This window comes from Hemiscyllium ocellatum, chromosome 7, assembly GCF_020745735.1.
Source record: "Hemiscyllium ocellatum isolate sHemOce1 chromosome 7, sHemOce1.pat.X.cur, whole genome shotgun sequence".
NCBI classification, from domain to species: Eukaryota; Metazoa; Chordata; class Chondrichthyes; order Orectolobiformes; family Hemiscylliidae; genus Hemiscyllium; species Hemiscyllium ocellatum.
The window spans coordinates 59,595,115-59,614,506 of NC_083407.1; the positions used below are offsets into that span (position 1 = coordinate 59,595,115).

General features: G+C 38.9%; 1 protein-coding gene across 6 annotated transcripts in view; it reads left to right on the forward strand.

The window, feature by feature from the left end:
* prpf40a (PRP40 pre-mRNA processing factor 40 homolog A) overlaps positions 1 to 18,700 on the forward strand; it is a 69,804-nt gene extending 51,104 nt beyond the window's left edge. For all 6 annotated transcript variants that reach the window (XM_060827239.1, XM_060827240.1, XM_060827235.1 and 3 more), the window contains 5 exons: positions 3,031 to 3,117; positions 8,823 to 8,919; positions 9,007 to 9,068; positions 11,718 to 11,879; positions 17,412 to 18,700. In XM_060827239.1, the coding sequence (XP_060683222.1) occupies positions 3,031 to 3,117; positions 8,823 to 8,919; positions 9,007 to 9,068; positions 11,718 to 11,879; positions 17,412 to 17,504 (501 nt within the window). In that variant the 3' untranslated portion in view covers positions 17,505 to 18,700. The remainder of the gene's footprint in view (positions 1 to 3,030; positions 3,118 to 8,822; positions 8,920 to 9,006; positions 9,069 to 11,717; positions 11,880 to 17,411) is intronic.
* The last annotated feature ends 692 nt before the right edge of the window (positions 18,701 to 19,392 follow it).

Below are 19,392 nucleotides of genomic sequence, written 5' to 3' on the forward strand. Positions count from 1 at the left end.
TTAGCTAAGGTTTAAGTATGAATGTCACTCTCCGAGTATGCAGCATTCATGAATCCACACCCTGTTAGAAGAATTGTTGTCTTGACAATGTTAAAAGATTCACAGTTTGTTTTGGTTTGACAGTATACTTTATTTTCAAGATAGCATGAAATTTCTGAGATGTGCCCTGGCTAAACTTTTTTCCTTGAAGCAGAATCTCAGATAGTTGCTTTTGTCGTTTCTCATTATGAGCAAATTGGCTACTGGGTTTCCTTCATGTGTAAACAACAGCAGTAATATCAAGGAAAAAACAGCAATAAGTGACCCCACAACCACAAGATCAGACCAAAGCTCTGCAGTGCTGCCTTATCCAGTCACGACTAGTAGTAGACAATTAAGCAACAAACCAGAGGACAAGGCTGAAACATTTGCAAGTGTCTTCAACTAGAATGCCAATTGGGTGATTCATCTCATCCTAATGCTGAGTTCCCATTATTATAAATGTCCATTCACGGCCAATTTAATTTACTCCATGAAATTAAGGAGCAAATGCAATTAGCTACAATAACATCCTGGCAGTAGAACTGCAGACATATGGTCCTGAACTATCAGTGCCTCAAACCATTTACCTGACAATATGAAAGCTTTACCTAGGTATACTCTGTCCACATAAAACAGGTCAGGTGCAGTGCTACACACTATCACCCCATTAGTTTACTCCAGAGCATCAGCATAATGATGGAAGGTCTCGTACACCATTCCATCATATGGCACTTGCACAGCAATACCCTGGTCACTGCTGTATATGGGATCTGTCAGGACAACTTGATTTTTGATCTTATTTCAGCTTTTCAAAAGATCTGAGTTCCAGAGATGAGGTTAGAATGGATTCCCTTTGCTTCAAGGCAATATTTGATTCGTGTGAGGTGGGGAGCCTTAGAAAAATTAGTCAATTGGGAATTGTGGGGAAAGTTCTCCACTGATCAGAGTTATACCAAGCACAAAAGAATATTCTTATGTTTGTAGAAAGATAGTCATCCTTTTTGCTATATAAAAACTGACCTACTGAAGAGGAATTTGCCCTGGAAAAATTTACTGAATGGTTTGTCAATCTTTGCCTTTAAAACTATTGTAGAATTTATCAATATTCTCTTATTCTCTTGACCTTACTTTTTAAGTTTGACATAAGAACTTAATAAATTGGAGCAAGAGGAAGCCATTCAATCCCTCAAGCTGCCCTGCCATTCCATTAGATCATACCTGATTTATCCCAGGCCTCAATATCCCTCTTGTGCCAAAGATTTTGTCAAGAAATTTGAAAAATCTATCCTTTCCTTCTTTCTGTGAATACCTTCAGTGCAATGGTAGACTGGCGAGCAAGGTTAGATCACATGAAATTCAGGGAGAACTAGCCACTTGGATACAGAACTGGCTCAAAGGTGGAAGACAAAGGGTAGTTATGGAGGGTTGTTTCTTAGACTGGAAGCCTGTGACCTACAAGGACCGGTCACAAGGATTGGTGCTGAGTGCACTGCTTTTTGTCATGTGTATACATTACTTGGGTGTGAACATAGAAGGTATGGTTAGTAAGTTTGCAGCTGACACCAAATTGGTGGTGTAGTGGACAACAAAGAAGGTTACCTCAGTACAATGGGACCTTGATACGATGCACCAATGAGCTGAAGAGCAGCAGATGTGAGGTCCTGCATTTTGGTAGGGCCTATCAGGGCAGCATTTATACACTTATTGGTAAAGTCCTCAGGATGTGTTGCTGAATGAAGAGTGTAGGTTCATAGTTCCTTGAAAGTAGAGTCACAGATAGACCGGAGAGGGAAGAAGATATTTAGTATGGTTATCTAATTGATCAGTGCATTAAGTATAGGAATTGGGAGGTAACTTTGAGGCTGTACAGGACATTGGTTTGGCCACTTGTGGAATATTGCATTCAGTTCTAATCACCCTCCTAAAGGAAGGATGTTGTGAAACTTGAAAGGGTTCAGAAAAGATTTACAAGGATGTTGCCAGAGTTGGAGGGTTTGAGCTATAGGGAGAGGCTGAATAGGCTGGGGATTTTTTTTCACCTGGAGTGTCGGCAACTGAGGAGTGACCTTATAGAGGATTATAAAATCATTAAAGGCATATATAGGGTGAATAGCCAAGGTCTTTTCCACAGGGTAGTGAAATCCAAAAACTAGAGGGCATAGGTTTAAGGTAAGAGGTGAAAGATTTAAAAGGGACCTTAAGGTGCAACGTTTTCACACAGAGGGTGGTGCATGTATGCAATGAGTTGACAGAGGCTGGTATAGTTACAACATTTAAAAGGCACCTGGATATTTGAATAGGAATGGTTGAGGGAGATATGGACCAAATGCTGGCAAAAGGGTCTAGATTAATTTAGGATATCTGGTTGGTATGGACGAGTTGGACCGGTGTCTGTTTCCATGCTGTGCAGCTCCATGACTCTATGACAGTGATCTAGCCTTCACAAATTTTTTTGCGTTTTCCCTTAATGAATGTCCCCTTATTTTTTATCCCCAGTTCAACATTACCTCAACATTTACCCTGACAAGCCTCCTAAAAAACTTGTCAATTTCAGTAAGGTCACCGCTAATTCTTCTAAACTCTAATTCATAAACACTTGTTTAGCTGTTCTTGATAAGTCAATCCTTCATCTCTGCAATCACCCTACTGACTCAGTTTTTGAATACCTTCAATGTCAGTGCACCCAGTTTTTCAAAGAGGAGACTAAAGCTATGTTTAGTGCTCTGGGTGTGGACTCATCAATACCCTGGATAATTGTAACAAAAGTTCTTTGTTTTTTTAAACTCAACCCATTGTGCAATAAAAGCAAAATTCCATTTGCCGCCTTAATTGCTCACTACCTGCATGCTCACTTTTTGTGCTCTAGGATTTGATTTTTTTTCTTTGCTGAGTTTGTTAGAGGCTATCACTTTGAGCGTCTGTTGTCAAAATAGTTTCTGCCTTCTGCACAGACATGTATTGTTTGTTTGCTCTTTGTTATCCAAGTATTTTTTTCCCTCTGTGTAATAGCATGAATGCCAACATCATCATTCAAAGAGCAAAAAACATTCCAAGAAATCAAAAAAGCATCACAGGAAACATTCTCGTTCTCGTTCAGTAAGTGCTTGCATTTTGATTTATTCAATAAAATAACATGCTTTGGATGGATAGTTTGTTATATATGTTGACACAGACTTATTGATTTGTTGTATCATGGTCACCAAATTTTGGCATTGCTTTTGGTCAAGTATATCTGCAGACACTTAAGCCCTGACTTTCCACTGTTAAGTGGTGCTAATTTGGGGCAGTGACATTGGAATGCCTGTTTCAAACAGGTTGGCACTTCATTTAAAATATATTTGAGGCTGGGATGCCCTGCGCATCATTTCCTGGTGTTCAGGTATACAAGATATCAATCATGAAGAATGTGAAATGGGCATCCAGGTTTTCTAGGGATCAACTGTGACTATTGCTGATTTAAATGACCCAGGTAAGTAAATTTAATACTTGCCATTCTTAATCATCTTGCTCATTTATTTTTATATTTTCCTCCTGTCAATTTTGTTTGCATGAACTTGTGTTAATTGTTCAATTCCACGCCCATCAAGCATTACTAGTTGCATTAATTATTATCCCAATAAACCTCCCTCTGTCTGTAGCGTTTAGAAGAATAGGAGGAGCATCTCTCAATGGTTGTCAAGGTCAGGAGAAATCCTATTTGCCCACCCAGTGATATCCTGGTACTTGTCAAGACACCAAGCATGCCAAGTAAGCTGCAAGATTCAAAGTGCCCATAAAAGATATGTGAATCCCAAAATAATGTTGACATTTTATGGGAGCACTGAGCTAGTAATTCAGATCTGGCATTGACACCTTCCTGGGTACACTGGTTTTCAATGGTATATTGATGTGTATTTTAGTTGACTCTCATTGCTCTGCATTTTCTTGGATCTTGGGGTATAATTATGAAACAACCTTCTGATCTGAACCAGAATTTAAGTTAGTTATGGCAAGCATGATAGGTGTTTTGGAAGTGTTGGAAGATAAAATACCTGTAGTTGAGTTTTAGGGAGAGAATTTTAGTTGAGATATTCCATGACACGATGAGAGTGTTGGGTATAATCAGAACTACCTCATTGATTTGGCACAACTTGTTTATAATATAATAGAGAATATACGATACTGTCTCAATTCAGTCTTTGGACTGAACCAAAACAATCTCTATGCATGCTATCCAGCGCAGATCCTCTTATGCTACAGTATCCTGCCCTTTAAGACTTTATTGCTGGTCTTCGTTGTTTAACTACATTTATTTCCCTGATCACAAAAACTAGATTGCTTTTGGCTCTCTTTTTTTTTTTGAAACTCTATTTGTAGTTACAGCTTTTAGCCAAAACTGAAAGAGAAGCCACTTTCACCAGTATCCCATCATGACCACCAGTCTGCACCCCAAAGCCATGTCCACTGCAATGAACTCTACTACATTTCTCAGATTGTAGATTGTACTGACTGTTCATATTATTTTCTGCTGTGATAATATTGCCCGATTTTCTATTGCCCCTGAAATGTTAAGTTTCAGGTGGAGTATTAAGAATGTAAGAAATGCTAAAGACAGTGAGACAAACTGTCGTACCTATGATGATAAGGAAAAGACAAACACATAACCTCAACACCAAGGAGAGGGAAGCACTGAAAGCACTAAGAAATGATAAGAACATAATCATACTACCAGCAGATAAAGGCAGAATGACGGTCATCCTAGATAAATCAGATTATATCCAAAAAGCACAGCAACTACTTGCAGATACCAACACCTACCAAATGAAGGAATTTGACCCCACACCACAACTCACCAATAGAATAAATAACACACTAAGGAATTTACAAAAAAACGGACAGATAACCAAAGCTGACCTACAAAGAATGAAACCGGAAAGCAACAACACCCCCAGATTCTATGGACTACCTAAAGTACACAAACCAGACATCCCACTCAGACCCATAGTATCACTACCAGGGACACCATCATACAAACTGGCCAAAGAACTACAACAAAAACTGAAACACTGGTCAGCGGATCCAAACACTCCATACAATCAACACAGGAATTCTTGGACATCATCAGAAATATACACATAGACAAAGAAGAAACCATGATCTCATTCGACGTGACGGCACTGTTCACTTCGATTGACAAAACCCTAGCCAGAGAAACAATAGCCAACCTACTGGACATACAGAACAGAAAACAGGACGCGGAACCTATCAACAAAGATGGCATACTTAAACTACTGGACTTGTGCCTCACTACACACTTCACATTCAACAACCAGATATACAAACAAATCAACGGAACACCCATGGGATCACCAATCTCGGGACTCATAGCAGAGGCAGTTATGCAAAGGTTAGAACAAACAGTCCTACCACAAATTCAACCCAAACCCTGGGTCAGATATGTCGATGACACGTTTGTAATCATTAAAAACACGGAAATAGAAAAAACACACCGGATCATCAACGCCACACTCACAGGAATCCGATTCACGAGAGAAGAAGAAAAGGATAGCCAACTCCCATTCCTAGACGTGATAGTACAGAGAACACCGAACGGAGAATTCACCACAAGGGTATACAGGAAAGCAACACACACAGACCAAGTCCTAAACTATGAAAGTAACCACCCCAACACACACAAACGAAGCTGCATCAGGACACTATATTCAAAAGGGCCACAACACACTGCAGCACACCAGAACTGCAAAAAGAAGTAGAAGAATACCTATACAAGGTATTTGCCAAAAACGGATACCCGCGCAACTTCATCAACAGATGCCTAAGAGAAAGGCCACGGAACGAGGACATGCCACAACCCAAAGGACTAGCTACACTACCATACATCAGGAGCGTTTCTGAACTGACAGCCAGACTACTGCGTCCCTTAGGACTCATAACGGCACACAAACCAACAGCCACGCTCAGACAACTCACTGGAACGAAGGACCCGATAGCCAACATGAGCAAAACTAATGTAGTGTACAAAATACCATGCAAGGACTGCACAAAACACTATATAGGACAAACAGGAAGACAGCTAACAATCCGCATACATGAACATCAACTAGCCACGAAACGACACGACCAGCTATCCCTAGTAGCCACACACACAGACAACAAGCAACATGAATTCGACTGGGACGACACCACTATCATAGGGCAAGCCAGACAGAGAACAGCCAGGGAATTCCTAGAGGCATGGCATTCATCCACAAACTCCATCAACAAACACATCGACCTGGACCCAATATACTAACCACTACAGCGGACAGCTGAAACTGACAACCGGAAGCGGCAAGGACAGACCACTATAAATACTGGAAGAAACATCAAAGAAGCGCTTCGCAGGAGGCTCCAAAGCACTGATGATGTCGCCTAGCCAGGGGACGAAACGTTTGCAACAAAAACTTCCAGCTCGGCAAACAGAACCACAACAAATGCTAAAGAACTAGGAGCAGGAATAAGCAATTTAAGGCTTCAAGCCTACTTTGCAATTTTTTATTATGATCGTGGCTAATCTCACGTGACCCTCAGTTCCATTTTCCCAGCCACTTCCCATATCCCTTTAACCCATTACTAATTAAAACTCTGTCCTTCTCCTTCTCAAATTTATTCAGTGTCCATGTGTCCATTGCATTCTGGGGTAGTGAATTTCATACATTCAAGACCCTTTTGAGAGATGCATGATACTTCTGTTGCTCTGTGAATTTAACCTCTTAAAAGTACATTTTAATTTAAAACACTTAATGTCCTAACCAGATCATTTTCTGTGGAAAATTAACCCACGCTTTGAAACATAATATACATCCTATTTCAGTGGTATTATTCAACCATCCATTAAGCCATTGTTTTCAGTCCACCCCTAGCCAATGTCATCAGTAACATCTATAATTTTGATATAATTATCTGTTGCTAACTGTGACAGGCTATTATTATAAGGTTTGGATCATTAACATGTTAGGTGCAGAGCTGTGCTTCTTGCAGCCTTGTCATGCAGTGTAGATCTACCACTTCCAGGGGCATAAACAATTAAGCTATGGCCTCAATACCTTTATCATTCTAACTTCAAGTCAAGCTTCAGAAATACTTCATTGAGCATCACCATCATTTGAACAGCCATTAAAACAGAATCTGCTGTTCTCATAGTTGGCTGAACTTTGGTTTTTGTTTTACTTCTTTCCTGAGTTCCCCTTTTCAGACTTGTCAAAAGCTGCTGAGAGGATGAGATGCTTTGAGTTATTCCCAAGGTTTATTGCAATAAACTAGATTGGCAGGGAGGGAAGTGCGAGACTCAAAGGAGATACAGTAATCAGAAATAGTAATTTGAAGGTCAGGCTGGAACACAATAGTAAGCCTGTTGGATTAACTATTATTTATTTCAATGCAAGTGGGCTGACAGATAAGGTCGATGAACTCAGAGTATGGATAGGTACGTGGGACTGGGATGTTCTAGCCATTACATAAACATAGCTAAGAGATGGACAGGGCGGGTACCTTAATATGCTAGGGTACAGGTGCTCTAGGTGGGTCAGAGGTGATGGAAGGAGGGGAAGGGGAGTTGCATTTTTGATTTAAGGCGTGTATCACATCAGTAGTCAGAGATGAAGTAACTGAAGGATCATCCAGTAAGACTTTGTGGGTGGAGCTAAGATACAAGCAGGGGATGGTGCTGTTATTGGGGTTGTACTATAGGTTCCCAAGTAGTCATCGAGAATTAGAGTAACAAATTTGTAGGAAGCTTGAGGAAACTTACAGAAGCAAAAGGGTTGTCATTGTATGGGATTTTAATTTTCCTAATATAGACTGGGACTGCCAGAGTGTTCAGGACTTAGATGGGGTGGAATTTGTTAAGTGCGTTCAGGGAAGTTTCCTTAAGCAGTATGTGGAGGGTCCTACTCTGGAAGGGGTAAAACTTGATCTACTTTTGGGAAATAGGGCAGGACAGGCGATGGAGGTGACAGTGCTGTAGCACTTTGGGACCAGTGGCCGTAGTTCTATTAATGTTATGGAGAGAGCCACAACTGGTCCACTGGTTCAAATTCTAAATTGGGGCAAGGTGAATTTTGATGAAATTAGACAGGATCTTGAAGGGATTGATTGGTGTAGCTTGTTTGCAGGCAAAGGGAACTCTGGCAAGTGGGGGACCTTTAAAAGTGAGATAGCTAGAGTTCAAGGTTGAAATGTTCCTGTAGGGTGGAGGGCAGGAATAGGGAACCCTAGATGATGAGATATTGAAGCTTTGACCAGAAAAAAAGGAGGAAACGTGGCTCAGGTACAGACAGCTGGGATCAAGGGAATCCCTGGAGGTATACAGGTTTACTGAAGAAGGAAATCAGGAGAGCTGAGAAGATTAGGGTGAATCCAAAAAGTTACTTTAAGTATATTAAAGGAAAAATAATAACTAGAGAGATAACAATGCCCCTCAAGGACCAAAGTGAACATTGAAATCTAGAACTGCAGGAGATGAGTGAGGTTCTCATGAATGTTTCTCCTCTGTGTTTACCCTGGGAAAAGACATGAAGACTTGGGAAAGTTAGTGCTGATATATTGAGGGAAATCCATATTACAGTAGAAGAGGTTTTGTATGTATTAAAATGTATGAAGATGGATACCAGTATGGACTAGTTTGGGCCAAAGTGTCTGTCTTTGTGCCATAGAACTCTTATGACTTTAATTATAGCATAACTGTATTGATATCAGAAAGCCTAAACTTGAATTTCAGGCCTTGCAATTCCATTAATAAGTACCTATGTCTAACCCTATAGGCCTCGGAATCAGAAGATGATGATTATCACCATTCGAAGAAAAAGAAACGTTCCCATTCAAAGTCTCCTTCAGACAGAACCTCTAGTGAAGAGTCAGGTAATCTAAACCTGATAAACTGTTTAAATTGTAAATTAAACATTTTCTGTCAAATCAGGTTTGACATATTTTCTCTTCCCTATTTAGAGCGAAGCTACAAAAAGTCCAAAAAACACAAGAAAAAGGGCAAAAAGAGAAGACGTAAATCTGTAAGTTTCCACTTTTGTGTTCTTTGTTTTGTGGCATCTGTAGATATTTAATATTGGAGTAAGATTAGAAATCCATATCCTTAAAACATTGCTGATACCTGGTCCTTACATTAACTCTACTAGTCAACCTTTTTTCTCTGTGGTCGCTGCTGTTCCAAATTATCCTGTTTCGTTTCTTTTAAATGTTATCATTATCATGCACCTGTCTCTGCTATGGAACTCATTTGTCCAAGGTCTTACTGTGATAATGATAGTGATGGGCAGAGTTGTGCTGACTGGGACACTCTGAAATTGTCAATCTCCAGGTGCTGACCTTCATGTTAGAGTTTTGGACCGGACGTACTATACTTTTCCAGAGATTTACCCCATCCTTATTTCATGCATAGTGTTCAGTATTGGGAAGGCCCAATCCCCTTCCTGTGGCTCAACTCCCAACCACTCCATGTATCACTTGCACATTTCCCCTTCTCCTCCTTCCTCCCCCATTCATGCAACAACTAATTAATAGCATACAAAGTATAAATAGTCTTGAAAAACAGAAGACTTTAATTCTTAAAGAAACCATGCCAGAATACTGCAAGCAAACAGAGCTTAAACAAAATTACTTGGACCACTGACTTCAGAACAGTGTGTCTCCTTACTGCCTCTTTCCATTTATGCTTCCTGAATGTGTATCCATGCAACAATGCCTTCCTCCAGAAAAAGCAAAACTGTACTTACAATTAAATTTGACAGAGACAGTAGGATCGCAACTGCACTGATCAGAAGGTGTGGGACACTATCTGACTGCAACTCCTTTTTGCTATTGTGTCTCCTCAATAATCTTTAGATCTTCTAAAATTTAGCCACGAGCTAATCATTGTTTGGTTTTCCTAACCTCTTATTCATTATCAGCTTTGGTCTTACAGAAGAGTCTTCGTTCTTTATTTCTGTTTCTCAGTTAACCAAAATGAATTAATATTTTGAGAGAATTTCTTCTAATTGAATGCCTTGCTTTTATTTTAATGTATTCGTTTATGATCGAATGTGACAAAATACTTGAAATTTCTTTTCCTTTATTTCTAGCAGCCAAAGTTTTGCAAATTTAAAATACTTTGAAATAGTGTGTTTATAAGGTTTGAATGTACAATCTGAGAAATAGAGGAAAAACCTGTAAAGTTAGAAAAGATGATACCAGAAAATAATTATTATGCACCTGTGGGTAATACTATTTGGAACTTAGTTTTGAGAACCGTTATGTCCAAACATGAAGGTGGATTCAGTGAGAGAAATGGAGGAAATCCCTATTTCATGATTTAAATTTGTGGCATTATCAACGCTAAGTGCAAGTAAATTGTCATCCAAGTCCATATAAGTTAGAAATATTTGACTTTTCTCTCGATATCGATGCTAGAGCCAAGCACTGTTCATCTGCTTGAACTACTAGTTTTCTTAATTTTAAACTTTTAGTAGTTAGTTGTGATGAAAGCGGCATTATTTATATATAATGTTGGAATTTGTATGTCAAAAAAGTCAGGATGGGTATTGGTTACTGGTTTGAAAAGTTTACTTTGATTTTTAAAAAAAGTAGAGCTTTTGCAGAGCAGTATCCAGAATTGAATGTTTTTAAGAAAGGAGGTGACTGCAAATTCCTATGTTAATAGAACCTTATTTATGATGGTAGCTTTATGGCAAGTAGGAGAAACATGCAATGCTATTAGCTTTGTTTTCCGTTCAGAAGTAAGGAAGGTTGAGCAAGGTTTTACAATTCAGTTCAGAAAACACTGGAGTGGAATTAACAAGCAAGTTAGGGTTGTCTCCAAAAGGTAGTTCAGGGACCTAGTTACCTCATCATAAGGGTTTAATTTGTAAAGTTGCAAAACCAAAAGAGTTTAGTTTGAAATTTGCAGATTTTTAGAACTGTGAAAATTTACACATTAAGACTTGTGAAAAGTACATTTTGATAGACTTGCAAATAACTTATTGTCTCCATGGTCCACAGCAAAACCATTGTAAGGAGTCAACTAAGTAGAAGTGTTAAGCGTCGAGATTGGCTATATAAATCCCTGTAACAGATAATGTCAGGAAACAAGTTGGTGCTTTTCTTTTACTGTTATCTAGCTTTTCATAGTTTTTGTATAATAAACTTCTTTTAAAGAAAATCTGCAGCCTTGTGTAAATGTGTCAACGGTAAAGGTGCTGTCATCCTACTCAACCATAAACTGTTCTCATTAGAGATGATTGGTGGTGGTTTAACCTGAGGTTCTCCAGGCCTCAGACAGAGGGAAAGGTTGAAAAAAAAGGAAAAGTCCTTTTATGGTAACCTCAGTTAATGTGGGAATTGAACCCACGATGTTGGCATCAATCTGCATCGCAAACCAACTGTCCACCCTACTGAGTGAACACCGCATTAATTGATAAAACAAGAAAATAAACAATATGATCTATTAAGCTTTTTCATTCTGACATCCAACATATCCAGTCGTATCATGAGCTGGAATCATGACAACGTACAAACTGAATATCTGCTAGTAGTCATTGACACATTATTGGTCAAGTTTAGATATCACTATTTTCCATATTCCATTTTCTTTTCCATAACTCTTAAACAGTGGTGTAAAAATCCAAAACAACTGTGTTCTTGAAATCATTATTCTCCTTGCCATATAGGTTACTCCTGAATCTGAAGGAGAGCGAGAACGTGAACGGGAAAGAGAAAGGGACCGGGATAGACGAGAAAAAGAAAGAAGTAGGGATGACGAGAAAGAAAGAAATAGACACAGATCGCAGTCAAAGCACAAATCACCCAGAAAAGCTACCAACAAAGATACAGTATGTAATTTTCTGATCATTTGGATAATTGTTCATAGCAAAAAGATCAGTTTAATTTTTGTACAAAGCTTGTGGGACTTCACTATTTTGACCAAAATACTTCATTAAAAGATCTTTGGTCCAGTAATTTTTACCAGGATTAAAATTGCTGCAAGTTTGCTTGTTATATGATTTTATTTTTTCATCACTTGTCATTTTTCATTTTTGCTGCATGGCTTCACCTTTATTTCTAGATCATTTGATTCAATCTTGTTCATTGCTGTTACCTACAATGGAAACTCGTGTAAAGGTCAAACTTTAAGGTTAAATTTGTGGGGTCGACTATTGCATTGATACGACATTTGAGGGGCTGAAATTCATGCTGTAATCCACAATACTGTATCATTAGCAGAAGCCCAGTTGATTTCTAAACAAATTAAGAAAGCATAGTGAATGACAATAATTCCACAAGTGCTGCAGGGGAACTGACCTCAGCTGAGCTGCGCACAAAGGGGAGTTATCACCTGACTCTGACTTGATGAGTTTTAAACTTTGGCACCAAATTCTTCCATTTCCCTCCATTTTCTCTCGCCTACTGTTGTTTAAGTTTGTCAAACTAACATTTTAAGCTTTTATTTCTGATGAGTATTTTTTAATCAGACATTTGACACTCCTATAGTCTCCGGGTAAAAAATGAGGTCTGCAGATGCTGGAGATCACAGTTGAAAATGTGTTGCTGGTTAAAGCACAGCAGGTTAGGCAGCATCCAAGGAATAGGAAATTCGATGTTTTGGGCATAAGCCCTTCATCAGGAATCAGCAACATTCCTGTTGAAGGGCTTATGCCCGAAACGTCGAATTTCCTATTCCTTGGATGCTGCCTAACCTGCTGTGCTTTAACCAGCAACACATTTTCAACTCATATAGTCTCACTGATCATTGTAACCATGAGAAATAACAGCTGCATGGTAATTATAGTGAAGTAAATGCATATAGGCTTATCACAAATTCAATTCCTAAATAAGATAAGTGTTGCATCACAGTAATTGTACTAATTATAATGCTCGTTCAATAATGAACTTAAGAAATCTGTAGCCTAAAGTGCTGTGAATTGTACACCAAATCACAGGAGGGATCTGTACCACTGGAATGGTCTCCACCTGAACTGAGCTGAGACCAGTGTTCTAGTGAAAAGGGTAAATAGGCTGGTCAACAGGACTTTAAATTAGAAAGTGGAGGGGAAGGTAAGGGTAAAACTTAACCCACTTGGAAATAAAGCAGCAGGTTAACACCTGTAGGGGTGGACTCAACTGTGTGAAAAATATGAAAGAAATGATAAGGAAGGAGAACTCAGGTGGTTATTAAAGTCTCCAGCATAAAAAAAAGGTCAGTGTTTGCAAAGGGTTAGCAATCAAACTTCAACCACAGTAGACAAACAAATGACAATGAGAAGAGGGACAGTAAATATGGGACTGAAGGTTTTATATGTGAATGCTTGCAGTATAAGGAATAAGGTAAATGAATTTGTGGCGCAGATTGAAGTTGGCAAGTATGACGTGGTGGGCATCACAGAGACGTGGCTGCAAAGGTATCTGGATTGGGAGCTGAATATCCAAGGATTTGCATCGAACAGATAGGCAAGTGGACAGAGAGGGTGGGTTGCCTTATTAATAAGAAATTAATTCCTTCGGTAGTAAGAAACGAAGTAAGGTCAGATGGTGTAGAATCTGTGTGGGTAGAATTGAGGAACCACAAAGGTAAAAAAAAACCATAGTTGGAGTTACGTACAGACATCCAAACAGTAGACAGGAGCTGGGGTGCAAGATACATACCGTATCCATCTTGTGGTGTAAGAAAGGCAAAGTTACCGTGATCATGGGGGATTTCACTATGCAGATGAAATGGGAAAATCAGGTAGGTAGTGGATTGCAAGAAAATAAATTTCTGGAATGTCTACAAGATAGCATTTTGGAGCAGCTTATGGTGGAGCCTACTAGGGAACATCAATATTGGATGTAGTGTTGTACAATGAGGCAGACATGATCAGGGGAGCTTAAGGTGCAGGAGCCCTACTGAGGCAGTGATCATAATATGAATGAATTTACTGTGGAATTTGATTGATAGAGATAAGATAGAATCAGAGGTAATGATATTACAGCTGAATAAAGACAACTTACAGAGGCATGAGGGAGGAGCTGTGCAGAATTGACTGAGAGGAGCCTAGCAGGAAAGACAGTGGAACAGCAATGGTAGTAATTCAGGAGACACAGCAAAAATTCACCCCAATGAAAAAGAAGCATGGCACAGGAAGGATGAGGAAACTATGGCTGACTAGGGAAGTTGGATATAGCATAAAAACAAAAGTGAAAGCATACAATGTGATGAAGGTAGTGGGAAACCAGAGGATTGGGAAGCTTACAAAGACCACTGGAGGGCAACAAAAAATGAATGAGGAGGGAGATTAAATATTATGGTAAAGTGCCTATAAAGGAAGATTAAGACTTTCTTTAGATATATAAAGGGCAAAAGTGGACATTGGACCGCTGGCAAATGACTGTGGAGAGATAGTGGGGAACAAGTAAGTGGTGCAGGAACTGAATAATTACTTTGCGTAAGTCTTAACGGTGGAAGACATGAGTAATATCCCAAAAATTCAAGAGGGTGAGTGGGCAAGAGGTAGCCATCACCACGGAGAAGGATCTAGAAAAACTGAATAGCCTGAAGTCAGTTAAATAACCTGGACCAGATGGACTACACCCCAGAGTTCTAAAGGAGATAACTGAAGAGGTAGTGGGGGCATTAGTGGTGATCTCTTAGGAATTGCTAGATTCAGGGAGGATCCCGGAAGACTGGAAAATCGCTATCGTAACACCCCTGTTTTAAAAGGAAGTAAGACAAAAGACAGAAAATTAGACCGTTTGGCTTAACCTTTGTCATGAGTGAGAATTTGGAGTCCATTGTGAAGGATGGGATTTCTGAACACTTGGACGTATATGGTAAAATAGGCCAAAGTCAGCATGGTTTCATCAAGGAGAGTCATGCCTGTCAAATTTATCATGGCTGATAAATTTCTCAACTTCATTCTCCCTGTAACCCATGATCCTCTTGACAATCAAGAGCCTACCTATCTCCATCTTAAGGGTACTCAATGACTTAGCCTCCATGGCCTTCTGTGGCATTGAATTCTATAGATTCACCACTCTGACGGAAGAGGTTTCCCCATATCTCCTGTAAACTCGTATCTTATGATCTTATACTCTACAACCACCTGATGAAGGAGCAGTGCTTCCAAATGAACCTGCTGACTATAACCTGGAATTGTGTAATTTTTAACATTCTGAAAGATCTTCCCTTTACTCTAAGGCTGTGCCCTTGGGTCCTAATCTTTCCTACCAATGGAAACATCTTCCCAATATCCACTGTCAGGCCATTCAGTATTTCATAAGTTTCAGTTAGATCCCCCTCGTACTTCTAAACGCCATCAAGTATTGTCCCAGAATCCTCAAATGATCCTCATATGTTAAGCTTTTCATTTGTGGGACCATTCTCATGAATCTACTCTGAACCTGCTTCAGGGCCAGTACATCCTTCCTGAGATACGGGGCCCAAAACTGCATACAATACTCCAAATATAGTCTGACCAGAGCCTTTATAGAGCCTCAGATGTACATCCTTTTATATTAGAGTCCTCTCAAAAGAAATGCCAGCATTGTATTTGCCTTCCTAACTACTGACTCAACTTGCAAATTTACCTTGAGAGAATCCTGGACTAGAACTCCCAAGTCTCTTTGCACTTCAGAATTTTCTCTCCATTCAGAAAACAGTCCATGCCTCTATTTTTCCTACTAAAGAGAATGACCTCTCACATTCCCACATTGTACTGCATCTGCCACTTCTTTGTTCACTCTCCTAACCTGTCCAAATCCTTCTGCAGCCATCTCACGTCCTCAATACTACCTGTCCCTCTAACTATCTTTGTATTGTCTGCAAACTTAGCCAAAATGCCGTCAGTTCCTTCATCTAAATTATTAATGTATAAAATGAAAAGTTGTCCCATCACGGGCCCGTGCAGAACACCACTTGTCACCAGCGGCCATCCCATGAAGGGCCCTTTTATCCCCACTCTCTGCTTTCTGCCAGACCTCTATCACCTTGCCTCAAACACCATGGACCCTTACCATACTCAGTAGCCTCCTGTGCGGAAAGGCCTTCTCAAATTCCAGGTAGACACCATCCATTTACTCACCTGGGTCAAACTCAAAGAATTCTAGGAGAATGACAGAGCAGACTCAATGGGCTGTATAGCCTAATTTCTGCTGCTGAATCTTATTGTCTTATATATGGCCAAAAATAGGGGGTTGACTTTTACATGAGATCGACATATTCTCAAGTATATATGGTAATTTAAAGTTTGATCTCAAAAAACCTATTTCCATGTTGAATGTCCTCTGCTTTAGTTAGGAATGCAAGAACAAGGATAGGTTATTTAACCGCTCAACCTTGTTCTGTTAGATCATGGCTCATCTCTACCTCACCCATATCCCCCATGATAACTTTCCTGCAAATTTCACTTCTCAAAACAGTTGCTTTTGGGGGATTTTCTTATTCATCTTCAAGTCTTATCTAAGTAATGCATTGCTTTAAGTTCACGTTCTCGATTGTCCTTTTCATGAGGAATTTTGGTTTGTTAATTTGGAAGTCTAGGTGCATTGCATTCAGATTTTCAATGTTTACTTAGCAAATAGGAACAAATTACTTCAGATGCTGGAATCAGTACTTAAAACAACAAATGCTGGAGATTACAGTGAGTCAGACAGCATAAGCTAAAGTTTTGACCTCTGATAGTATCATCTAAACTTAATGTTAAGTTGCTGTCTCTCTCTGAATGCTGTCTGCCTTGCTGTGATCTCCTGGTTTTCTTTACTTAGCATATCACTTGCACATAGTTGTCTTCAGGTTGTTTAGAGAATGATTATGTGCAACGTTGGTTTGAATGATTCTATTGTTCAATCAATGTTAAGTACATAACCAGCAAATGTTTGTCGTTATCTAGCCTGCTTTTCTTCATATAGGTACCATGTTGGTTTGTTTCCATTTCCAAACAATATCTCCCCGACAGTGATTGTTACCCCTGACGGAGAGACAAGGGATGAAGAAAAAAATCTTCTGAATTTGTCACAGTCCTTAATCTGTCTTGTCTTCAAACACATTGCTCTATCATTTCAGAAGAGAACTGCAGGATGATTTTAAGAAAAAAATCAAAATGGATACCTGTTATTAACCAAAAAAAAGGAGTCTTAACTACCCAAATTTTCTAATTCCATTTACTGACATTAAAGTTTAAGCATGCAGTGTTTTTTTTTCAAAATAATTTAAAATAACATTAGGTCAAGTTAACATGCATAAACTCTGAACTTAGACATGATGACTTAAATGAGTGACAATCTGTAATGCATTAGCATCAAATCTAATTTGAAAAGTATGTAAGTACTAAATACAGAACATTGATGGTTGACTGTTACAAATTGACTGTTGTGATACTTTCTCTCCACAGGCAAATTGGGAAACCTCAGATAGTGAGCTAAGTGAGGGGGAATTGGAAAAACGAAGGCGAACTCTCTTGCAGCAACTTGATGATGACCAATAATTAACACGTGTATGTATAAATCAACCTAGTCAAAAGTTGGGTGAGGGCAGTCTTTTAACACATACTGAAAAGAATTGAAGGTGATCTCCAATGTTTTGACAACCTGTTGTAATTTGCAGGGGATATGATGATATGAAAATATTGCAGATCCCTCAAACTTTCAATATGTGAACAATGGAGTTTCTTTATTATGTAGATAAATCATTCTGATTCCAAGATAAACCAGCTTAAGTTTGGGTGCACATCATGCTACAATACTGGATATTCATTATGGGTCTTAAAACATACCCATGATTTCTTCAAAAAGCACCTGTACCCTTATTAATGTGTACAAGTTGAAAAATCACTTCTGATCTGTTTCTATATCCAACAGCAAGCTTCTGATGTCAGAAACTGTAAGCAGTTCATAAGTGTTTTTGGAAAGTTGAAGACAAGGGAGTTCCACAGTTTTGCCCAGAAATCGTTTAGCTTGTTTTACTTCTGATTGTGGGAGTAGCCACAAACAGTGGATCTTATTGTTTGGTTAAACTTTATTTATGCCATCACACATTATGAAATTTGGAGAAAATCCCTGGGTAATCATAACATAAATGAACTGTTCATGCCTTTGAAGATAACGTTCATAGAGAGTGAGCTACCTGCTATTTCTGACACAAGTAGTTTTTTCCATATCCAACTGAACAAAGCTAGCTGTGTTGTGAGAACTGGGACCTTTGAATTGTCTAGATTCTTGCCATCACACAATTTCAAGTGACCTGTTAGGTATATTAAAATGGAAAGAATATTAGATAGGTGTGCCATGAAAATGTAGCAGGATTTTTTGCTATTAGTAATTCAAAACTAAATTTATTCTGAATCTTGATAGCTTGGATTCCTGTTCTATTGTAGTTAATTTTGTAATTTCAAGGAGATTTTTGTCTTTATCCATTGGAAAATGTTCATACAAAAAAAAATTGGAGCATGATGCAGCAAAGAAATGTTTGTACTTGCAGCAGAGTTCATTTTCCCAAACAGTACTGCAAATTTTATTGAAGTTGTTCTAAAATTTAATTTTCCAAGGCATGAAATGCAGCAGAGGGTTTATTTTCCATCTCTGTATATACTTGTGTCTGAAATACTTCAGTGTTGCTCGTAAGGGAGCAGAATATTTTTGTATGTTTTAACACAGAAACATTAAAATTTGTTTTCTGCTGAAATCAGTCTCAACATCTGAATTATTGATCAACTAATCCTGTACCATATAAAACATAGCATCTTTATACAAGTTTACAGAATTGGTCTATGACATCAGGAATCGGACAGTGAATAGTTGATAAGGTGCAGATGTATTTTCACAACCACAGTTTTCATAATTGACATGTTCCTATTCAGACAGGGTAAGCACAGGGTACTTAAGAACTAGGAGCAGGAGTAAGCCATCTGGCCCTTGGAGCCCACTCTGCCATTCAAAAAGATCATGGTTGATCTTTTCATGGCTTCAGCTCTACTTACCCATCTTCTCACCCTTACCCTTAATTCCTTCATTGTTCAAAACATTCTGGATAATTCGTTCAAATTTTAGCAATATAATTGGGTATCTACTACTTCTAGTCCCAGGTGAAGTACTTTGATTATGGATACTTCATCACTGTACTTAAATGGAATGACTAGTCTTGCAGCTCACTTAAAAAGATAGAAACATAGAAGATAGGAGCAGGCGGCAGCCATTCAGCACTATCATGGCTGATAGTTAAATCCATAGCCTAATCCTGCTTTCTCTGTGTAACCTTTGATCCCATTCACCCCAAGTGCAATATCTAGTCACCTCTTGAATTCATGGTGTTTTGGCATCAACTAATTCCTGTGGAAATGAATTCCACAGGCACACCACTCTTCGGATTGAGAGATG